Source organism: Siniperca chuatsi, linkage group LG20 (genome assembly GCF_020085105.1).
Source record: "Siniperca chuatsi isolate FFG_IHB_CAS linkage group LG20, ASM2008510v1, whole genome shotgun sequence".
NCBI classification, from domain to species: Eukaryota; Metazoa; Chordata; class Actinopteri; order Centrarchiformes; family Sinipercidae; genus Siniperca; species Siniperca chuatsi.
Window position 1 is genome coordinate 23021942 of NC_058061.1, and position 21091 is coordinate 23043032.

The window sequence follows — 21091 nt, forward strand, 5'->3', positions numbered from 1 at the left end:
GCTATTGCCACTAAACAGACTCCTCCCTAAACATTTCACGTTAACATTTATGCACTAGAAACGTGACTACAACTTAAATAACATTTACTTTGAAAGGCCAACCGGAAGTGGTTTTCTTTATTCTAGTTACCCTGACACTTGTGCCAGTAGATATGATGCTCTTTTGGCAACTTCTTCAGTAAATCTCGCGTGGGACGTGAACTACCAGGAGGGCCATCGGTTGGCTGGTATAACCGTGCACTCGGCCCCACTCAACTTCAGTGATTATGAAGTATTCAACATACATATTTCATAGTCGGATTTGAGAGCAAACCTTTGGCACTGCATTAAAGGGGAACTCCAGCAATTTAGTATTACACTTCCATAAAGTTGGGGGACTCTCAATAAAAAGAATGATTGATCTCTAGTCCCTAGTATGGGTCGAGCTCCACAATGACAACTACTAGACTCCCCCGATTACATCATCAGGGTTATTTCTTCAAACTTCAGAAAGCTGCTCCAGAGCCACATGTCATGTTTTAATAGGAGGAGTGCTACTCCTCATGACCAGTAAACTGAATTTCACGCGTAAAGCTGGTGGAGTGTGTCTTTAAAAATAAAGAACTGAAAACAAAATCTAATTTACTGAAAGTAAAACTGCGAATTGGATGCAAAAAGTCTGGAGGTCAAATACAAATAGAAATCAGAACCTTGTGTGTGTGTGTGTGTGTGTCATGAAAACACAAATTTGGTGTTGAGACTCTCCATACAAAATACAGAATTAGAATTTTACCCAACTGATGAATGTATTTTTCTTCGATCCCACCGTGCTCATCGTCGTTACTTACTGTATCGATTTATTGTGTGCAGCAATATTTTAACAACAATCTCGTAAATAAAAGAGCATATTTATTCATTTGACATAATCAATACACAAACAAACTTGTCAAAAGTCCTGAACATATACACCTTAAAAAATACAAAATATACATTTATATATCTTGTGAACAACTATATCATAGTCCATCACCCCCCACCCCCACGCTACAACTCAACTGAAAGAGGCTTCAGCTCCTAGCATGTGCATGATAATGTTAGCGAGATGCCTAGCATACATTCTGCAGGTTGAACCAGAGGCCTGGTAGCACACAGTTTGAAGTCCATGCTTGACTGAGTCCATTTGTGTTGCGAACAAAACAGTAGACCTATAGATAACATGTACATTGATCAAGACAGAGCATTCACTGGATCTTATTCATGCAGCGTAGTCCATATGTTTGTCATGATATAAGACAGTAAAGTATAAAACAGACCCAACAAAAAATAAAATCAGAAATGTTTTCTTGCATCGTGATGTTTGTCTTAACGCCGTCTTCAGTAGTTTCGCGCCGACTATTTTGTCCATCCAGAGAGCGCTCGCGATCACTTTAGTGCCGTAAAAACAGAGAACCAAATTGTGCTTTTGCACTTCTTTACCTGTACCTCTTCAATACATCCCCACTTTAAATGTGGAACTTAAAGAGCATTTGTAGCTATGGAATAACAAGCACACATATAAAAGCAAGTATAGGGTTAAACAGGCCAAGATACCGAGATAATGAGTCCATTCATTTAGTTATTGTCAGAGTCTGGAACCAGCCTGCAGACATACTGCACATTTGTTTAGAATAGGGGTGGGTGATATGGATAAAATCCTCTATCACAATTATTTCTTTCAGAGGAAAATATTTTAAAAAGTGAGTAAAAATTGTGAAATGTAATATTTAAATGTGACTTGATTCCTAAATAAATAAAAATTGGGAAAAAAAGGGGAACAAATTCTATATTACAGTGTTTTATATCACAATATCTTTATATATCAGGATATAATACATTTTCTGGAGAAACTGATCACTTGGGAGTGACTTTCACTGTTCCATATCTGTGTAAAGACAGTTTTATGAGATAATAAAAGCATGGTATTTAGTTCTGAAGTAATGTATTACCAGTAAATGCCATCATCCCACTTGTATACAGTAGCAATATTAAAATCAGGTCCATCTGAAGTAATGACAGCACCACACAGAAGACTGGTCTGATTGAAAAAGACCCTCAGTTATACAGACGTCTGCTGCTGATGCTGCACATTCAGTGTAGGAATTGAAACCCCTGAACACAGTAGATTAATGGGGACACTTGGAGATGATCGGGAGAGAAATGTGAATCTCTAGAATATGCTGGTCAGCAGATCAAATATGAAATCTGGGGTAATTGTAAGAAACTCGCAGATGAAATCTACTCGACTATTCATTTTTTTAATACTTTAAAACTAAACAGTCTCCTGAGCTCCGGTCTGTCCAGGTGTTGAGAGCTGAAACAGGCAGACAGGCTGAGGAGGAAGGCAACTGAATGATATGAAGCACCTTTCAGAAGACTCTGGTATGTCAGCATACCTCAATACACATCAGTATTTATTCAGTAAATCCATTGCTTTGAGAGGGACTTGCTAAGATCACTGCACAGCCAGCTGCATGGGTTCAAAGCAGCATGCTGGCACATTCTTCAGTTAGATAAATGTGTTTACAGTGTATAATTAAATGTAGATATAAGTGTATAAACACGTGACTGATCCAATTCAATCCTTAATCTTCATTCCTTACTGTGTACAGCAGGTCTGGCCTCGGCTTAGCAGAACTGAGTCACAACAAAGAACATTTGTTGCGAAATACAATAAAATAAAAGAGAACTTTGTCTTGCAGGCTCCCACAGTGAAGATTAAAATGTGGCTCAAAGGCTGAACGACAGAATGGTCCAGAAAGAAAGCTTACAGAAGCTTCTTTGTCACATGTTTTGAGAGGTAGTGTTACACCCTATTCTGTAGATGTAAATTTAGCCAGGTAGCTCCTGTTAGCTAGAGCGACAAATGCTAAAGTAATTCTGAATCAACCAACTAGAGGCTCCTGCTGGAAATAAACACGGACACAGTAACAAAACCTCTTTAACTTTTAAGCCTTAGCTTAACAAGGCTGCTAATGCTACCTACCTAGCCGGCTAACCAGCTGGGCCGGCTTGTAAAATTAGATTATTACTCAGCATTAAAGCGAAGAGCCAGTGTTAGCAGTGTCAGCTTGATCCTGTTGGCTTGACCACAGAGAAAGATTCTCTCTTTTGCTCTTCACAGAATTGTTTCTCTGAGCATCTTTAGGACCCAAACGCAGCCGAGGTAACTGAATTAACTAGCTAATGTTAGCTGCTACTGTTAACACTGTCTCTTCACTTTGATACTGAGTTAAACAAAGCTCACAGCCCCGCCTAGCTAGTTCGCCATACGGTAGGTAGCCTGAGCAGCCTTGTTAAGCTCAATCAAGGCTGGACTGGTCCAATGATATGACACAATTCAATGTGTATCATTGGATGACGATGAAATGGACTTCACAAAAACATCCTCTGAAAGTGAAGCGGCTTTCAGTGGATTGTTTGGAACCTGGAGCATTCCTGGAGATGAGAGCGACCGTGCACAAGCATCTCAGAGATGGAGAACAGAAGTCATAGTGACGAAGCAAAAACCTCTTCCAAAAACATTCCTCATGCCTTTAAAACTAAAACCAGACAATAAAAAGGGTTTTTTTTTGGCTCTTTTCTATTCAATTGAAATGAATGCTTTGGAATTTAAATGTTCCCTGCCCTTCAGATAACTGATAGAATATCAACTGTTTTAAGAAAACAGACACAGGAGCTAAAACATTTGTGTCATAAAGCCCACATTTGCTTGATATCTGCTCCACCTGATTGTTGCAGTCCTGTTGGGGTGAAGTGTTAACGGGGATCTGCAGTGTTAGCACTCTGCCCTTCCCTGCTTTCCAGAACTGACCGACTGGTTCCCAGTGTTGCCACGACACCAGCTTCCTCAGAGGGAACACATCAGAACGGAGAGTTCATCCCCAGCTTTGTTTCAAACTGCAGCTTCTGTCTCTTCTGGTAGCGAACCCGCACCCTGAAATGGACAGAGGAGATCGATCAGAGCTCATGGTCAGACATTTTTCCAGCTTCTCAACACATCCCCGTTCTGCATAAAGTGGGGAAAAAAATCAAAGTCTGATCTGATCGCTAAATAATCCTCAATAATCCACACTGATCCCAACTGCTTTTCCTGCAAGATAAATCTGTGACGTCTGCTTCTCCTTCTCCCCTCCTGCTTCCTTCTGCCATCTGTTGCTCAACAATCTCCCATGGGTCCAAGTCACTGAGTTAATGCTTTCCATCCATTTACATATTCATCCATCCAGAACTGCTTTCTTTGTCGTTTTAATCCTGTGCCTGCTTTCATACCGTATTTCGTGTAGCTTCACCACTTCGTTGACCACCACCACCAGCAGCGGGGACAGAGAGGCCAGCAGCCAGGCTAGCAGGGGTATGTCACCCAGGTTAAAGGTCAGGAGGCTGCCGTGGTCGTGCCATAACTGGTAATCCACCGTGGCCTGAACAATCTGGCTGAGCAGACTGGAGGAGAGAAGAGAGTTTAAGTTTAAACAATATGTGGACTGCACAACAAGAGAGAATAAAATCCTGGACCTCTTGTATGTCAGTGTGAAGGGGGCGTACAGCTCTTCTTCCCTCCCCCCACTCGGAGAATCAGACCATAACCTGATACACCTTGAAGCCACCTACAAGCCACAAGCCAAAAACTGAACTGGTCTCACGACACTGACGCCCTCCTCAGGAAGGGACAGAGACTGTTCTTCCTGAGACTCAGATCTTCAGTGCGTGCTTGTCTATAAAATAAACTTATTTTTATTTTCTATACTTTCAATTATTATTATTATTATATTTATACGTTTCTCCATTTATCTTTACTTTTTTACTTTACTTCTTATTTACGCCTGAAAAGAAAAGCTCAGCAATGCCTGTATTTCTTCGGGAAACCTGAAGTGGCCATATTATGCTTTTTGGGTTTTTCCCTTTCCTTTACTGTGTGATATAGATTCTTTGTGTATGTAAACGTTCTGCAAAGTTACAAAGCTCAAAGTCCACACCTTACTGCACCCTGCTGCCTTCTGGCAAGCGATACTCCTGGAGTGAGGTGGAAATGTGAAAGAAATTGAGACAGCTGTAGTAATCTAAGCACAGATGAACTCTAAATGTCCTACAGAGTATAACGTCAGACGGCAATTATCCAAAGGAGATGATCACTTACACCACAGGTACAGTGAGACACCACCAGGTATTGCTGAAGGGACTCTTTCTCCACAGAGGCTGAGAGCGATGGACGTAGCTGAGAGAGATCACCACTGAGAAACCGAGATAAACGACAAACAGAAGAAAGGGAGTGATTTGAATACTGACAACATGAGAGAGTTTGACCTTTGTTTGTGCTGCATGTGTTAGAATGAGCTCCTACCTGTGTGTAAGGCAAGGAACCCTGCCATGACCTTCTGAGTCAGCAGCAGGCCGTTTGACAGCTCACTGAACCAGAGAGGAGCGTCGTCTGAAGAGCTGCAGGCACAGAATTACTTAGATTAATAACATCTGTGTTTTCTCCATTGTGTTCTCCATCAGATGTGACTTTCAGTGAGCTGTACACTATCATTTTCAGCATAAATATCCTCCTTAAATTAACAGTGATAAATTACTGTCAACAAATGAGCCTGTGAATGGAACAACTGGTGGCCTTATGACTGCAGGGCTTTTAAGGCCCTGACATACCGGTCGGTGAGCGGCTGTAGCTCTAGTTTTTGAGGTGTGTTCCGCACCGTCGGCCCTCGTCTGCGGCTTTTCCGGCCGACTGAGCGTGTTGAATTGGTGGCGGAGGCCGTCGGTGAGAGAAATCACTCTGATTGGCTGTTCAGCTTAAGCGAATCAGTGCATGAGAAAATAAATATATTAAAATATCAAAGGTGTTGTTATTGTGCTGTTAGCTGGCTAACTAGCGTCTTGAATCCGCACACGAGTTCAGACATTTCAGATCGGACAGATCAGACATTTTGTCTGAGCGAGAGCGGGCAAACTTAAATCCACGGGGCTGCTTTTGTTTATATCCGCAGTCCTGGGTTCTTTTTTGAATGACGAATGTAGACTACCGCCACCTGCTGGTACGGGGTGTTATTACCTCTCGCGCAGGTGCAGAACGTACGTGCTAGTTGGCCGTTTGCTGTAGTTGGTGCGGTGCGTTGTAGTGTCACTTTTTGGCCAATACACAGGCGACGTGAAACGATGCAACACTTGGCTTTTGTTGCCGATAGTTCTTTGACATCGGTTTGGTGTCGGTCCTTTAAAAAGGTAGTGCTCCACCTACCTGGCTATATGAAGGCAGGTGACAATGGTGCTGTCAGCTAAGGTGAAGTTGCTGCTTCTGAGGCAGACCTCTTGCAGGGTGAACCCAAACGCCAACAGGTAGGCACACATTGTCAGGCCAAACTTCAACAGGAAACAGCCAAGGAAGTAGTTCTGGGTCTGGTCAAAGAAGACAACGTGATGAGAGCTGCCCCTCTATTTAGTAAAAGATACATCAGTGGCATGAACTTCTTATTCATTAACTTCCTGTCAAATTCCTTGTTGTCCTTTGTATTAAAATTATTCCTACTCTACAGATGAAGTGATAGATTTTAATACTGTTGTTTATCAGCCAGTAGTTCCACTGGTGTCAATTCCACTATATGCAAATTATTATGGTTGTAGTGAGTAGTGGTGTTGTACTGTACTGCATTGTATTAAAAATGTGTTTCTCATTTTTGCCCACCTTTTGTATGTAAATGGGGGGGACAAAACATTAGAAACATCTTTCAACTAGCATCGAGACAAACTCAGCGGCCCAGCATCACTGAAAGCCCTCTGCACGCTCCGACTGCTTCCTCTGTATCTCTATACACTAAAATGCAGCTGTGAAGCCATCCCTTAAGATCTGGTTTCATTGGTTTACATCAAAAACTGAAAAATAGGGCGTGCAAAATTATTCAGCCCCCTTAAGTTAATACTTTGTAGCGCCACCTTTTGCTGTGATTACAGCTGTAAGTCGCTTGGGGTATGTCTATCAGTTTTGCACATCGAGAGACTGAAGTTTTTGCCCATTCCTCCTTGCAAAACAGCTCGAGCTCAGTGAGGTTGGATGGAGAGCATTTGTGAACAGCAGTTCTCAGTTCTTTCCACAGATTCTCGATTGGATTCAGGTCTGGACTTTGACTTGGCCATTCTAACACCTGGATATGTTTATTTTTGAACCATTCCATTGTAGATTTTGCTTTATGTTTTGGATCATTGTCTTGTTGGAAGACAAATCTCCCTCCCAGTCTCAGGTCTTTTGCAGACTCCATCAGGTTTTCTTCCGGAATGGTCCTGTATTTGGCTCCATCCATCTTCCCATCAATTTTAACCATCTTCCCTGTCCCTGCTGAAGAAAAGCAGGCCCAAACCATGATGCTGCCACCACCATGTTTGACAGTGGGGATGGTGTGTTCAGGGTGATGAGCTGTGTTGCTTTTACGCCAAACATAACGTTTTGCATTGTTGCCAAAAAGTTCAGTTTTGGTTTCATCTGACCAGAGCACCTTCTTCCACATGTTTGGTGTGTCTCCCAGGTGGCTTGTGGCAAACTTTAAACGACACTTTTTATGGATATCTTTAAGAAATGGCTTTCTTCTAGCCACTCTTCCATAAAGGCCAGATTTGTGCAGTATACGACTGATTGTTGTCCTATGGACAGAGTCTCCCACCTCAGCTGTAGATCTCTGCAGTTCATCCAGAGTGATCATGGGCCTCTTGGCTGCATCTCTGATCTTCTCTGTCTTCTCCTTGTATGAGCTGAAAGTTTAGAGGGACGGCCAGGTCTTGGTAGATTTGCAGTGGTCTGATACTCCTTCCATTTCAATATTATCGCTTGCACAGTGCTCCTTGGGATGTTTCAAGCTTGGGAAATCTTTTTGTATCCAAATCCGGCTTTAAACTTCTCCACAACAGTATCTCGGACCTGCCTGGTGTGTTCCTTGTTCTTCATGATGCTCTCTGCGCTTTAAACGGACCTCTGAGACTATCACAGTGCAGGTGCATTTATACGGAGACTTGATTACACACAGGTGGATTCTATTCATCATCATTAGTCATTTAGGTCAACATTGGATCATTCAGAGATCCTCACTGAACTTCTGGAGAGAGTTTGCTGCACTGAAAGGAAAGGGGCTGAATAATTTTGCACGCCCAATTTTTCAGTTTTTGATTTGTTAAAAAAGTTTGAAATATCCAATAAATTTCGTTCCACTTCATGATTGTGTCCCACTTGTTGTTGATTCTTCACAAAAAATTACAGTTTCATATATTCTCTATAAGCCTGAAATGTGGCAAAAGGTCACAAAGTTCAAGGGGGCCGAATACTTTCGCAAGGCACTGTACTTTGTCTCCCCGATCTGTGACAGATGTCATCCTTATACATATGCTCTGGCTCTGTCCTTGTTTAACTCCTGGACAAAGATTTTTAATACTTTGTCCGAAATACTGGGCCCAAAGCTTGGCCCTAACCCTTTCAGCGCTCTCCTTGGGGTGTCAGCTTTTTTTACCTTCTTTCTCTGTATTCCAAAAGAATGTAATCCTTTTCACCACTTTACTGGCTAGGAGACGGATCCTAATAAAGTGAAAATCTCCTTGATTGGATTCGGGACGTGTTATACTTTCTTAAGTTGGAGAAAATAAGACAGAACGTGTGGCAATATGTGTTTTGTTGTTGTTGTTTTGTTTTAATGAGTACAACATTAATGTGTTGTTGAACATTTTTGTTGTTTTCCAGTTAGCTTGTTTCCCTGCTGGGGAAAACTGTTAGAAAAATGTTAGATAGACCTGGTAGGGTCACCTGCCTTCATCTAACATTATAAAAAGCAATTGTAGTTGTCTTTGATACAGATGTTGTATAATCCTGCAAACCCCAACAGAAAAAAGGTTTTAAAAAAAAAAGAAAAAAAAGAAACACCTTTTAATATAGTGCACTCTAGTAGCGGTGCAAAGAAATACATGCTATATTAAATTTAGCTGTATTAAATGATACTGTTACATGATACTGAGACCTAAACAAAAGAATGTATTAGGGAAAATAATAATAATAATAATAATAATAATAGTGTTAATTATTACATTGTAAGAAATAATCATTTAAAACAAATATACAAATTTTAAAAGTATAAGAATTTGTACAGTAGATGAAATGGTAAATGGACTGTATATCGTCTTTCTAGTCTTCCGACCACTCAAAGAGCTTCACACAGTACATATCACATTCACACACATTCGTACACTGATGGCAGATGCTCATCAGTCAAGAAACTAATCATCCACACACACTCACACACCGGGGCTGGGGGAAGCCGGGATCGAACCACCGACCTTCCGATTGGTGGACGACCCGCTCTACCACTAAGCCACAGCCGCCCCGAAGACAGATATGTGAATTTACGACATCTAGACAATGCGCCAAATAAATTAGCACAGCAATCCAAAATAAGACTTCTAATGAGGTACAACGCATGTAGAATTGCACGTACCGGTATACGTTATTTACCTTTATCAAAGGCCCCAGGTAGAGATACAGAAAAAACACAAAGTGCAGAAAGAGTAACTGCTGTCTGTGATTTATCATTACCATTACTGTCTACAATATCTATATGCTTCATTTGGTTGGAAGAAGTTTCCAGTATCACTACACAGTAAGTAGAATATATTTCACTGGTTAATAGTTTGTAAGTATGTTTCTCCAAGCGTTAGCAGTAGTGCTCCAGTAACTAAAGCTTATAGAAGGTTGTGACTGGTATGCGGTCCTACCTTCCTTGGAATTGCATCTAGGTTCTTCCCTGTGGCAACTGTCATGACTGAGCTGTCTGGTGGCTTCCCCAAGAGTGACACACTGTCAACACAACACAAACAGACCATTAGTATGACATTCCGTAAGGCACAGCAAAATAACACTGCATTATTAGTTTCTGGATAGCTAGTATGCACAGTATGTGTGTACCTCAGCAGTGGGCAGCTGAAGCAGGAAAGCCAGAGGATGTCAGTGGCGTTCATGGGAGGAGGAAGCTGAGCTAGACAGGCTAAGAACTGCAAACAAACACCAGGGCACTTCATTTATCTATTCAAGATCATATGTCTCTATGTTGCAAATGTACTTATCCATACAAATCTAGCCTAGTGCAGCATAAACATCCACATGTGCTGAGATTGTGAGGTCTCTTCTCTCACCTGGATGATGACCAGGCTGAGTTGACACTGCAGCAGGAAAAGGAAGCACTTGCGGATGCCGTAGGTTGTGTGTCGTGCCTGGAACAGATTCACCCAGAGGCGTGTTCATGAACAAATGTGACCTCTCTATCTGACATGCTGTGTGCGTGAGTGCTTGTGTGCGTCTAACCTGCTCTATGAGCTTGACCATGCTGACACTCTCTCCTTGGTGGAAGGTGACGGAACAGCCCAGACTGTTGAGCTGTCCAGAGAGCCTCAGAGGAGACAGACCTTCAGCGTCTCTGTTGAATCCTCCTCCGGTTGCATAGCCGAACGTCTCCCACGAACACTGAGACGGGTACAGCGGGTCCAGAGCGATGCTGTGGAGGGAGGAGGTTCAAAGTTAACATACGGGCCAAAAACAAATACAAATAAATCAGCTGTCATTCCGTGTGTGTGTGTGTGTGTGTGTGTGTGTGTGTGTGTGTGTGTGTGTGTGTGTGTGTGTGAGCAGCCTAGGAAGTAATTGATACATCTCCATATCAGAGAAGTATAAACTTCTCTGATATGGAGATTGTGAAGCAGTATGTTTGATTGCATATTTATTTTTATGATCAATCAATACTATATTGATTGTCTATGGGACGCCCTTAAAGGGTCAGTACACCCAAAGTACAAGAAAACCCTTTCTCACTACTGTAGTAGAATCTAGTTTTGGTTTTATTTGTCTGGGTTTTCAGATTCCTGTCCCCGCACTAGTACAATGGAGGCAAATGGAATAGAATTTGTACTGAAAAATGACACTTCAAGTTTTCAAAAGCAACATCTCTAACAAAAATGATCTAAAGCAACTCTGGTAAAAAAAGAGATACCTGTGGAAATACCTGTGTAGGTGTGACTGTGGCTACAAGCCTGGGAAACTGCATACTGTGCTAATTCAGTGACTTGCAAAGGTTTTTGTTGGAAAGATCTGATTTTCTATCCTTAGCAGAAATCCAAATGGACTGGGATCCAGTACTCTTGCTAGATGGAGTGTGGATCTGCACTGGTGGACCATGCCCACATATTTCGGTATTGTCCATATACAGTATCCAGTCTTTAGAAAGTGGGACGTTTAGTGTCGATGTAGGATATTGGGTCTGAGTATTGAGGTTTCCTTTCTCTGTATTCTGGAGACATGCAAAAAGGTGTATGTATAAGGGATATCGACCTACTTGAAGATCTTTATGGCTGCAAGGAAAGAAACTACTACCAAATGCTAGCTTCAGTGAAACCTTCCCTCTACTGGCCTTTTCATTTACATTTTGCTATTTTCCCCTTATTCCTTCTTTTCGTTTCAGTACTAACAGGTGACTGCACCTAAATTCCTGTGTAACAAACTGTACCTGTGAATGTATCTGTTTGATGGGTGACTAGCCTCCTGTTCTGTGGATTATCCAAAACCGGGACACTGATTCTTTAAACAGATGTTGCTCTTGTGAACTTTTTGAACGCCATTCTTCAATGCTTTGAGCGCCACACAGTCCATTGAGTTGGGTAAGTAGAAATCTCAGAAACAGATACCTCAAAACCTGAATAAATAAAAGCAAAAGTATCTGCATGGCTAGATATGTCTAGAGGTAGTGAAATGTATTTCAAGTGGATTTCACAAATGCATGCAGGAATATTAATATTATCATGTGTTTTAACGGTGAGTTTTGGTTTTTAATAGCCTAGATGCTGCTTACTACAAAATTTTGTAGAACTAATGTTTTGTGATAAAAATGAAAATCCGCCATTAACATTACAAATCAACTCTGGTCAAACCTCATCACAATCACATCCATTTACAAATTTAGAAAATGTTTAGGGATGTACTTCATTAATGTGTATACCTGACGTCACTCTGTAGAAAGAGGCGGCTGTTGCGGAAATTGGCGGAGCTTCCCAGACAGCATGTAACCTCCCTGTTCTCCTGCATGATCTTCATCATCTCACACATGGCTGTGAAGACAGAAAACATTGTAAGTGTCAATTTTACTCTAAAGCAAACGCTGAGTATATCTAGGAAAGAGACAGTAACTCAGATCATCATTATTTTCAATGAAACAGCCCTTATTGGTTGTTTATCGTTACTTTTCCTCATTTGAATCTACTTCACTCTTGAGGGGCCGGTGAACACAAAGAGGACATCACATCTTGAAAAAGTAAGACAGAAAATTGGAATTACACATAAGGAGGGTGACTTAGTAAATAGAACACATAAAGAAGACTCACTGTCAGGGCTGCAGTCAGTGAAGAGTGGCACCAAAAGAGGCACATTATCAATGTTCTTCAAATGAGGACGAACCTGGTGGATACCACGAGGTAGCTTGGCCTGAGAAACAACAGGAACAGAAAAAAAGACATGTTCAGACTTAACTCATTTAAGTTCTTTATAAGACTAGTTATGAGCAGTACCCACAAATAATCCACTTGAAAAGGAAATTCACAGACAAAGCAAAAGCAGGAACAAAAAGTGAGCTGCAAGTCAAAAGCAAAACATCATCTCCTGTATGTCCTGAATGTAAAACAGAGTGATTCTTCCTCCATTGTAGGGAGACAATTTTTGGGTTATATCCACATGGTTGAACTGTAAGTTGCTTTGAATAAAAGCGTCAGCTAAAGACATGTGATGTAACTGAGCAGTAGCTTCCCTGGTTTTAATAAAGGTATTGTTACCCTGTTGCAGTCCTCCAGAAAGCTGGGCACATCGCTGTCTGTGGGCTGGAAGCTGGCCAGGTCAGAGTGCGCTTCCTCCTCCGGCAGCAGTGGACCTTCTGCTTCATCCCGAGAATCTGAGTCACATATGAAGAGAGCTGTCTAAAGAAAGAGATACTCTCTACAACTCGTATTTTAGAACTAGCTTTCACAGATTTACACTTTTTGAGGCTAGATTTACTGAGCATACACTTGATTAGGAAGTCTTGTGAAAACAACACAGAAGCTTAAACATGGAGGGGAGGATTTTCCTTTCCAGAGTTTGGTTTCTTTTGGCACTTAACTCTCGCTTCAGCCTCTGTCCACATTGATTTGATGACCAGTTTACAGTACAGGGCAATGTCATGATTTGACAAGATCTGATTTATAATCTATGTGGGTTTATGAACTCTCCAACTGATAGGTCTATATATGTGAACTGAGGAGCATCTCCTAATGCATGGTGTTAGTGTTTCACCATACTCTATCCTACAGATGCACATAACCATAAGCACTACATTTAAAAGAGTGATCCACTGATTTAGCAGTGCACTCCTATAACATTGTCAAACCCACTGATAACTGTAACTTACTTTCCAGATGACAGCGTCAGCAACCACTGCGTTGCCTAGTAACGTAGCGCCGTATGTGTGTAAAAACTGTGCAGTCAAGTGTGTCTTTGCTGCGGTGGAGTTTATATTGTTTATACGTGTCTGTGTTGTCTGCTTTGGTGATGTTTTATTCTGCTGTTGATTCTGTGAGAAGTGTCAGGCTGATGTGGCTTAATAATGTGTGTTGCACCCACTGTGGTGTCCATAGACTTATTTATTTACTGTCGGTCATTTTAATTTTAGAGTTTTGTCCTCTTCTCTGGTTAATTCTAGTAAGGCTACACTGAGGAAGGCAATTGTATATTTAGAATTGATAATCAGTTGTTTGCACAGGCTGCAAAGTGCCTCTATAGAAATGGAATTTATTGTTGGTTTGGAAATAAGGGCTCGTGTTGCTAATGTTGTTCCACTAGTGTATTCGTTGACTTTTTTTTTAACTGACCTACTTTTTACTTTTATCTGAGTGCATTTTTACACAAGTACTTTTATTTTTACTTGGGTAAAATTTCTTTAAAAGTAACATTACTTTTACTTGAGTACAATATTCTAGTACTCTTTCCATCCCTGGTAGCGGCTAATGTAGCCTGGAGGCTCTAGCCTCAGTCAGAGATGGGGAGCTGGCTACAGAGGTCTGTTAACATCACTTCTTTCTAATTTGTAGCCTTCAGCCCCAACGGACGCAATTCATCAGACTTCTCATAGCTCCCTCTGGAACCACAAAAGGCTTTATACAACTCTTTTTCTTTTTTTATACATATGCAGTAGTGCTACCCAACACCTGTAAACACACTTGTCATGTAGTGCATCACCACTGTAAATGGAATAAAATGAATATTAACCTGACACACAGGTTTGGTACCTTGGTTCAGGTCTTCATGCAGGGAGCCCTGACTGGGGCTGGATGGAGCTCCATCACAGGGAGTGTCTCCATTTGGAGTCAAAGAAATGTGACAGTTCCAGCCCGTCTCTAAACCCATCTTCTCTGCAAAAACCTGCAGAGACACAAAACTAGCCACATAAACAGATACTCACACGTTTTAGGATGTGCAGTATACTGCTTGTGACATATTGTATAGATTGCCAGCAGGGACATAGAGAGACAACAGATTAAGGGGCCCATTTCATGTCCTGAGAAAAGAGAACCATCTCAATCAACTACATACTATCAAATGTTCATATGAGCTTGTATGTGTTCACCTTGCTGCGGAGCTCGTCCTCCATGGAAAAGTAAACAAACCGGATACAAGCGGTGACCAGGGCATCAATGAGCCGGACTGTGTCCAGCCTCGCCTGGAACTGGGACGATACCATGCCCATGAAGATCTGCCCGCTGAGGGCCTGAACACAGTCCTCACGCTCCACACCCTCACCTATACCCTCTGTAGACATGACGGGGAAAGACAATGAAAGGAAAAGACGTATGAAAATCAGAAAAGTCGTATTATTATTGTATTATTACTTTAACTATACGTCCCTCTGTCACTAACTTGTACCGTCGGAGCTCCAGCTGTTTCTGTAGGAGTTGTGTTTGATGGGGGTGGTGGAGGGCAGCTCCACTCCGGAGAAGAGGCAGGGACCCGGGGCCAGCTCCACACACTTCCCATTCAGTTGGCTCGACAACGATACTTGCATGGGTTTATAGGCAAATGCTGAGCAGTAACCCGACAGACAGGCACGCTGGTAGAAGTCCAGAACCTTCTTTCTGTAACAGGTGAAACAAAAATGAAGAGTTACAAATGGAAAGACTGCTAGAAATATGAATAATATCACCTGGAAATGAATGAATAATAAATGAATCTTTGATACTTTCTGTTTGACTGAAGATTTACAGCAAAGTGAAAATGATCATTGTGACAGATACTGCACCTGTCGGAGCCTGAGAAGGGATAAATATCAGTTCCATCCCAGAAGTCAGTGCAGGCCTCCAGGATAAGGTCGGCCGAGCCATGTGACAGCATCTGGACGTTATCTACAACAGAAAGGTCAGAGATCATGACAGAGTGAATAACATTAGCATTAAAACAAAAACTAATTCTCTTTTCAACTCAGCCGGCAAAGGGAAGAGAAAAGGACATAAGGACAATTAACAAAGCAAAATGCAACAAGTACATCTAAGAAATACGTTGAAAACTGCAAAATAAAACAAAACAGACCAGTGAGACGCAGAATGACACAGGTAGATTGAAGTGTGTATGGACTCACTGGAGGAAGAGTCTCGTACAAACAGGGAAATAAGGTGGGAGATGGGAGGCTGGCGTTTGGTGAAGTAATGAAGGCGGCGGGAAGTTAACTCCTTGGTCTTCTCTCCAGATGGCAGCTGGTACAGAGCCAAGTGGTTCTCCTGTTTAAACAGCTCCCTTGCACCAGGAGTGAACCCTGACACACACACACACACACACACACACACACACACAGAGATAAGACTTTCAATTCAATTCAGGTTTATTTATATAGCGCCAATTCATAACAGAAGTTATCTCATTGCACTTTTCCTACAGAGCAGGTCTAGACCGAGCTCTTTAAGACAAGGGTTGTTGTCTAATAGATCTTGTACTGTGAAGCTATTTTGTTCACACAAACAAATTAAAGTTCAGTTGATATTAATGGTTTTTTAAAATGATGAACATCCTTAGCTGACATCTAGCAGCCTGATAACAGGAAGCTATGTTTTTTTTACATCAACCCAGGGAGCCTTGTTTGATTACAACTGGTCATCCCTTTTTGCAATCAAAAATAATGTCAAGCCAAGGTGCAGACATGTCCATGTGTGTAGATTCCTTTCTGTTGGGTACTGATTGTCTCTCAAAGGAGAGCATAGGGCATGTGATTTACAGAGGAGATATGTATGCTGGAGCAGAAAACAAATATGAAATTTCAGTTGGATTTTTAATCGCACCAAACAATACAATCACTGTACGACGAGCAAACAGGTTTTACATCATGGAAAGTCCTTCCATTTATTACTGCTCCCATGCAATTTAAAAAAAAAAAGATGGTTCACTTGCAGTTTTGCCAGGTGAAATACTCCAGTACATCCATGCAACATAGCAGCAACTTATGCCCTTACTATCATCAAAACCATGCTCATATAGCATAGTGCGCAGACATTTACTCTAGTAAAGGACTTTCTTCTGGGGTAAAACTTCATCCATAATTCATGCGGCATGGGATGACAGTCAGATCAGGCTTTCCCTCTGAAGAAAACTTCAAGGCTGAAATCACAGTGCCAGACCATCTGAATAAGATCTGTGTGAGCGCTGTGTTCTCATATGACCTAACAAACACCCAAACTAAGGGGCAAACCAGGCCGTGGTATAAAAAGGTTGCTCTAAACCAACGAGATGTGAAAGCAGCCCTAAAAAACACCGTCACTCCATGCTCACCTATGAGCCTGGAGAGCTCGCAGAGCCCCCAGGGGACGTAGACGGGTAGCACGGAGCCGTGGCTCTCCTGTAGGGCCAAGTTGGAGAGGTGGTCAGAGAAGCGGCAGAGCTGCTGGGTGACGCTGGCGTTGCAGAGGTTCAGCATGATGTTGAGGCCCAGCGGCTTGAGGGAGGGCAGGTGGCACTGCCAGGAGAGGTCGTCGAACTGGATGCTGGCTGGGTTCTGCTGGTCCTGTGACAGGCTCAGCATCTCCAGGTGGTAGTCACACACAAAGTCCTCGGCCTCCACCTCTGGGCAGCCCATCACAAAGTCCTGGAGACGTACGGGACAAAAATAAGAAGACGAACAGCATCACACAACAACATAAATCATGAAGTCAAATCAAACTTATACTTCAAAGTATTTCAGTTCCAGTTTTTACCTGAGCCTGGTTGTCCTCCCCTCCCTCGGTGTCATGGCTGAAGCTTACATTGGATCCAGAGTGGTGTTTGATGCGAGTGTGTGCAGGCTGGCAGGAGCGCAGAAGCCGCAGATTGTCAGACGAGCGAGCAGTGTCGTGTGACATCTCACTAGGCTCGGGACCATCCCCCAGCTGGGTGGAGGACTCTGCTGGAAGACAGAGCAGAGCCTCCGCCTCCTGGGCCTGTACAGCGGTCACAACTAGTCAGGAGTGGATACAACACCGGGCATTATCAGCGGTCTATTCCAGAAAGCAGGTTTAGTGAAAATTCTTAGTTCGTTAACCCTGAGATGAGGGAACTCTGGGTTTTCAGTTCCAGAAAGAGTTTCTGTGTCTCCTCCCTCTTACAGAGCCTGGCACGCAGTTTTATTTCCTCACTGATTCAGTCCGTATCGAAGCGCATTAGTTAGCAGAGGGTTCCTGTATGTCCGAGTCAAAATCCTGGTTGGATATTAGTTTGTTACTCAGGACTATCTGAAGTTACCGCTTTAATGCGCTGTCAGTCATTGATTTGAACAGCGGTTTTTGCCCTTTGTTAGAGCAGTTCCACTGAAATGTTTATTGCACACAAAGTGTAATCTCAGTTTAAATGGTAAAAATCGGTAGGAGGCTTTAGACACGTAGGATCAATGAATAATTATCTCTATCACTCATGACGTGATTGGCCGCAGTGATGGAACATAATTCCTATAATATTGGAGATTATATGTTAATATTTCTTAGTGACCAGTATTGTGGTGCAGCTGCAGAATGTGGTTTGAAAGTGAGTGTTTTTCACTCCTGTGCACAGTCTGCATATACTCTACACATAATATCTCCACGTCCACTGGATTAAAATGGAGGCTCTGCCTTTTATTTACCTGTTGCCATGGTGAATCGTAATATCGGAGCTCCATTGATGATGACTTTTTATAGTCCTCATGCACGCGCTTAAGTCAGAGTGAACATACTCAGAGTTGATTGAACTAATTCAGATCAGCTGTTCTTTTCCCATCTCAGGGTTCGTGAGCTCAGGGTTCAGGGTTAGGCTCAGAGTTTGTTGAACCTGCTTTCTGGAATGGGCCCCAGGGGTGAATTCCTGAATTTCAGTTGACTCCAGTCAGTTTCTACAAAAAACACCAGACCACATACCACACCACTATCTGCATTTTTTCAAACTAAATTAACAATCTCTACAGCCGGGCTGCTAGTGAGGCTAAAAAACTGGCTGAGAAAACACGCACACATACACACACACACACACCTCATCCCTGTCATCATCTGTCTCCATTCGACAGTAGGAGTTGACAGACAGGTCGTCTCTGAGATCATCCTGGCTGTTGTGAGGTGGCTCCGCTCGTCCACTGAAGAACAGCACAGTCTCTGGACTGGGGTTAGGCCACGACAGGATACCCTGCTTGTCTACACAACACAGCACCTACATAGAAACAAAAGATTTATAACTCACACACACACATGCACCAACAAGTCTATAAAATGGTTCCCAAGTATGTGGATGTAGGTATATTAATTGTTTTTTGCTCCTTAAAGTTGTAATCCCTAAGATTTCAGTCTTGGTTGATTTGGTGACCCGCATGATTACTGGTGGAGTCCTCAGGTGTGATTTAATAGTACAGCAAACACACGTTGAGCAGCTACTGGTGTCAGAACTACAACAAAAGAGCAACTGGTGTATTTGTTTCCAGTGCAGCCAAACAAAACATTTTTGAAGTCAGTCAGACTTCAAAAACTGCAACTTCCATCTGATTTGTACTCCACACTTATATTTTATACTTATACCCACTTGGTACTTAATGTATTTTCTGACCTGTATTATAGTGTATTATATTTTTTTGCTTAGTACTTCTACTCCTGTGTGCACTGACGTGACAGTGAGCTGCTGTAGCAAAAGAGTTTCCCCTCGGGGATCAATAACGTATTTCTGATTCTGATTTCATTCTGTGAGTAGTTTTCCATTCAAAAGCAGCTCTACATCTAACAGCTCGCTGTGGCTGCTTCTGACTCTCCCATTACTCAGTTACTGCAATATTTAATATTTACTGCCAAAAAAATGCCAAAAATGGCCGTTGTCTTGTTTAGTAGACACATTTCCGATGAACGATCACGGTCAGTGCTAACCTCTAGTTAATGTTTCTTTATATACCTGACTTGGAAAAAAACCTTAACAACAAGGAACTGCAGAATCAGATTCTCTTCATGTGGTAACAACATCTTTTTGGGATTATACTTGGTACAAGCTTCTGTTATATAATGTACTATGTAGACCATCAATGTGGATCTGGAGTTAAATTTACAGAAAATAATCACAATAATCATAGATATCTTCCCCAAATCATTTAGCCTTATAATACTCACAGTGACAGATCCCAGAGTGTGTAAAAGGCTTGAAGTATAACAGAGTGTCTGAGACTCTCCCTTCAGGATGCCAACCAGGTGTCTCCACACACAACGCAGCATCTCCTGCATAAAAAACGGACTATTTGAAAAAACTAGCTTTCAGTAACAAAGAAGAACCAAACTGAGTTAACAGCTCAGCCTAAAATCCCCAAACCAGCTATAAAACAAACAAGTCTTAATCAGCTCTGAAAGAGGACAAAGCTTCTATACTACAATGCTAGTGGCACGAGGCAAGGAGGTGAAGCCTAGTGCAAGCTGCAGCATTTTGTGAGTGGTCCAAAACACATCCATGCAGATTTTGATTCTTTTGGATGGAATCCATGATGAATGGTTCAGCAAGGGACAAACCGAAAACAATCACGACTTGCCCTTCCTCGCCTCCTCTCGTTATCAGACAGCATCCATAATGAACTTTCTGGCTCTCTGGTCGAGGATTGGTAAACTAGAGGAACATGTACATTAGGGGTGTAACACAAAGCTACTATCTGTATCCAACAGTTCCTGTTTGCACAGTAAACACGGATATACAGACAACAATCACTCTGATTACTTTGACACTGAAAAATATCTGAATCTGATGATTATGAGACAAGATTTGAAGTTAAAAGGAACGTCTTTTTTATAGAATTTCTAAACTGATTTATTCATACATATCCTCGATGGACACTGGATTACCGCATACCTTAAAGGAGCAATTTAAACTGATTTTATCAGTGTGTGTATGATGCCCTAGTAATGACTCTCAGAAGAAGGGGTGTGAGGTTTGAGGCAAATTGTGTCAGGAGGGAAAAAAAATATATTCCTGAACAAATTTTTGTACATCTGTTAAAAGTACATTATCTGGTCATATCCAAAAAAATGTATTTGTATTCAATTACATCCCTAATGTACATACATGAGGCCAAGAAGATTTCTGTAAGCAGATAAAATCATCAATGTAAATCACACAGCAATATCAAAATTGCTCAATCATTCAAGTTTTCATTAATTCATTTGAAGTGACTGGAAATGTTTCAAATAATTAAGGTAAACTAACCATCCAGGCAGTGGGGGAAAATGTACACTACAACCATGTGAGTATTGCAACAGTCACAAATGCACAGAGCATGATGGATGTGATTGGCTCACAAACAGAGTCCAGTCAGAGTCTAGCAGGGACAAAGTTTTAAAACAGGTAAGGATCAAAATTTGTTCAAACCAAAAGCATTCACAATACTAGCATCTTAAAAGGTCAGCGTTGATCTGTCAATTGATCAACGATGTATCTGACTGGCCAAATACAGATTTTAATCAGCATTTGATGCTGGGACCAAGTCCAAAATATTCTCACTATAATTCCAGCGGAGGTGAAGAAAGGACAAGGACAGGAAAC

At 41.8% G+C, this 21091-nt stretch overlaps 1 protein-coding gene across 9 annotated transcripts in view; it reads right to left on the reverse strand.

Moving 5' to 3' along the window:
- Positions 1-868: 868 nt before the first annotated feature.
- Positions 869-21091, reverse strand: part of tmem94 (transmembrane protein 94) — a 44764-nt gene continuing 24541 nt past the window's right edge. For 7 of the 9 annotated variants that reach the window (XM_044178476.1, XM_044178478.1, XM_044178471.1 and 4 more), the window contains 21 exons: positions 19678-19782; positions 18566-18739; positions 17284-17505; positions 16862-17174; positions 15681-15854; positions 15345-15447; positions 14966-15180; positions 14676-14857; positions 14338-14470; positions 12850-12965; positions 12406-12505; positions 12024-12132; positions 10340-10529; positions 10171-10248; positions 9944-10029; positions 9754-9835; positions 6251-6408; positions 5357-5451; positions 5153-5246; positions 4288-4458; positions 869-3952 (listed from right to left, as the gene is read on the reverse strand). In XM_044178476.1, coding sequence (XP_044034411.1) covers positions 3880-3952; positions 4288-4458; positions 5153-5246; positions 5357-5451; positions 6251-6408; positions 9754-9835; positions 9944-10029; positions 10171-10248; positions 10340-10529; positions 12024-12132; positions 12406-12505; positions 12850-12965; positions 14338-14470; positions 14676-14857; positions 14966-15180; positions 15345-15447; positions 15681-15854; positions 16862-17174; positions 17284-17505; positions 18566-18739; positions 19678-19782 — 2973 coding nt within the window. In that variant the 3' untranslated portion in view covers positions 869-3879. The remainder of the gene's footprint in view (positions 3953-4287; positions 4459-5152; positions 5247-5356; positions 5452-6250; positions 6409-9753; positions 9836-9943; positions 10030-10170; positions 10249-10339; positions 10530-12023; positions 12133-12405; positions 12506-12849; positions 12966-14337; positions 14471-14675; positions 14858-14965; positions 15181-15344; positions 15448-15680; positions 15855-16861; positions 17175-17283; positions 17506-18565; positions 18740-19677; positions 19783-21091) is intronic. The other 2 variants (XM_044178477.1, XM_044178479.1) reach the window with 2 other exon arrangements.